The following is a 3095-nucleotide window of genomic DNA, read 5'->3' as shown; positions in this document are numbered from 1 at the left end:
GCCAAGGAACTTTCCGACACCATCCAGTCCGACCCGAGTGCAGCATGAGAAGTAACCTCGGCTACCGAGAGCACCGCTACAAGTCACAATAGCATTCGAATAGTTCTTGATATCATCACCACAGGATGTGCTGTGCTCACTGCCGTCCCACTCATTGCAGCAGATGTCGTTCTTATGCATGGAAATAATATCAACGCCTGCTTCATCAGCATTCGGGCACAACACATAGAGCTTATCAAAAAAATAGCTGTCCACTAACGACGACGATGAAGAGGACGACGGCAGAACTGGGTCCCGAGAGGGTTCGACGGTAGTCGTCGTCGAAGATGTCGACGGTGCAGAGCTGCTGCTGGACGGCGCAGACGACGAGGACGCCGACGGCGCGGAGCTGCTGCTGGACGGCGCAGACGACGACGACGCCGACGGCGAGGAGCTGCTGCTGGACGGTGCAGACGACGAGGACGCCGACGGCGCGGAGCTGCTGCTGGACGGCGCAGACGACGAGGACGCCGACGGCGCGGAGCTGCTGCTGGACGGCGCAGACGACGAGGACGCCGACGGCGCGGAGCTGCTGCTGGACGGTGCAGACGACGACGACGCCGACGGCGAGGAGCTGCTGCTGGACGGTGCAGACGACGAGGACGCCGACGGCGCGGAGCTGCTGCTGGACGGTGCAGACGACGAGGACGCCGACGGCGCGGAGCTGCTGCTGGACGGCGCAGACGACGAGGACGCCGACGGCGCGGAGCTGCTGCTGGACGGCGCAGACGACGACGACGCTGACGGCGCGGAGCTGCTGCTGGACGGTGCAGACGACGAGGACGCCGACGGCGTGGAGCTGCTGCTGGACGGCGCAGACGACGACGACGCTGACGGCGCGGAGCTGCTGCTGGACGGTGCAGACGACGAGGACGCCGACGGCGTGGAGCTGCTGCTGGACGGCGCAGACGACGAGGACGCCGACGGCGCGGAGCTGCTGCTGGACGGCGCAGACGACGACGACGCCGACGGCGCGGAGCTGCTGCTGGACGGCGCAGACGACGAGGACGCCGACGGCGCGGAGCTGCTGCTGGACGGCGCAGACGACGAGGACGCCGACGGCGCGGAGCTGCTGCTGGACGGTGCAGACGACGAGGACGCCGACGGCGTGGAGCTGCTGCTGGACGGCGCAGACGACGACGACGCTGACGGCGCGGAGCTGCTGCTGGACGGCGCAGACGACGACGACGCCGACGGCGCGGAGCTGCTGCTGGACGGCGCAGACGACGAGGACGCCGACGGCGCGGAGCTGCTGCTGGACGGCGCAGACGACGACGACGCCGACGGCGCGGAGCTGCTGCTGGACGGCGCAGACGACGACGACGCTGACGGCGCGGAGCTGCTGCTGGACGGCGCAGACGACGAGGACGCCGACGGCGAGGAGCTGCTGCTGGACGGCGCAGACGACGACGACGCTGACGGCGCGGAGCTGCTGCTGGACGGCGCAGACGACGACGACGCTGACGGCGCGGAGCTGCTGCTGGACGGCGCAGACGACGACGACGCTGACGGCGCGGAGCTGCTGCTGGACGGCGCAGACGACGAGGACGCCGACGGCGCGGAGCTGCTGCTGGACGGCGCAGACGACGACGACGCCGACGGCGCGGAGCTGCTGCTGGACGGCGCAGACGACGAGGACGCCGACGGCGCGGAGCTGCTGCTGGACGGCGCAGACGACGACGACGCCGACGGCGCGGAGCTGCTGCTGGACGGCGCAGACGACGACGACGCCGACGGCGCGGAGCTGCTGCTGGACGGCGCAGACGACGACGACGCTGACGGCGCGGAGCTGCTGCTGGACGGCGCAGACGACGAGGACGCCGACGGCGCGGAGCTGCTGCTGGACGGCGCAGACGACGAGGACGCCGACGGCGCGGAGCTGCTGCTGGACGGCGCAGACGACGACGACGCCGACGGCGCGGAGCTGCTGCTGGACGGCGCAGACGACGACGACGCCGACGGCGCGGAGCTGCTGCTGGACGGCGCAGACGACGAGGACGCTGACGGCGCGGAGCTGCTGCTGGACGGCGCAGACGACGAGGACGCCGACGGCGCGGAGCTGCTGCTGGACGGCGCAGACGACGAGGACGCCGACGGCGCGGAGCTGCTGCTGGACGGCGCAGACGACGAGGACGCCGACGGCGCGGAGCTGCTGCTGGACGGCGCAGACGACGACGACGCCGACGGCGCGGAGCTGCTGCTGGACGGCGCAGACGACGAGGACGCCGACGGCGCGGAGCTGCTGCTGGACGGCGCAGACGACGAGGACGCCGACGGCGCGGAGCTGCTGCTGGACGGCGCAGACGACGAAGACGCCGACGGCGCGGAGCTGCTGCTGGACGGCGCAGACGACGAGGACGCCGACGGCGCGGAGCTGCTGCTGGACGGCGCAGACGACGAGGACGCTGACGGCGCGGAGCTGCTGCTGGACGGCGCAGACGACGAGGACGCTGACGGCGCGGAGCTGCTGCTGGACGGCGCAGACGATGAGGACGCTGACGGCGCGGAGCTGCTGCTGGACGACGCAGACGACGAGGACGCCGACGGCGCGGAGCTGCTGCTGGACGGCGCAGACGACGAAGACGCCGACGGCGCGGAGCTGCTGCTGGACGGCGCAGACGACGAGGACGCTGACGGCGCGGAGCTGCTGCTGGACGGCGCAGACGACGAGGACGCTGACGGCGCGGAGCTGCTGCTGGACGGCGCAGACGACGAAGACGCCGACGGCGCGGAGCTGCTGCTGGACGGCGCAGACGACGAGGACGCCGACGGCGCGGAGCTGCTGCTGGACGGCGCAGACGACGAGGACGCCGACGGCGCGGAGCTGCTGCTGGACGGCGCAGACGACGAGGACGCCGACGGCGCGGAGCTGCTGCTGGACGACGCAGACGACGAGGACGCCGACGGCGCGGAGCTGCTACTTTCAGTCTCTGGCTTGCAAGCGTTTTCAGTCGCGCAGTCAGAAGCGAGTAGCTCCGGTTGAGCGGTGATCATCATAGACACACCATTCTTATCGGCCCACGTGCTCGGGAGGCAGCCGCAGAATCGGTGCCTCC

The 3095-nt window shown here is 70.9% G+C and overlaps 1 protein-coding gene across 1 annotated transcript; it reads right to left on the bottom strand.

Moving 5' to 3' along the window:
* Positions 1-235: 235 nt before the first annotated feature.
* LINJ_35_0550 (proteophosphoglycan ppg1) lies at positions 236-2956 on the bottom strand (the record flags this gene model as incomplete). The annotated part of the gene is made up of 1 exon (XM_001468834.1): positions 236-2956. A coding segment is annotated over one exon (2721 nt), but the record flags the coding sequence as incomplete, so codon positions are not given.
* Between the last annotated feature and the right edge of the window lie 139 nt (positions 2957-3095).

The sequence above is a fragment of the Leishmania infantum genome, chromosome 35 (assembly GCF_000002875.2).
Source record: "Leishmania infantum JPCM5 genome chromosome 35".
In the NCBI taxonomy this organism is placed as follows: Eukaryota; Euglenozoa; class Kinetoplastea; order Trypanosomatida; family Trypanosomatidae; genus Leishmania; species Leishmania infantum.
Note: the sequence above shows the minus strand (reverse complement) of the source record. Positions and strands in the feature narration are given on the sequence as shown.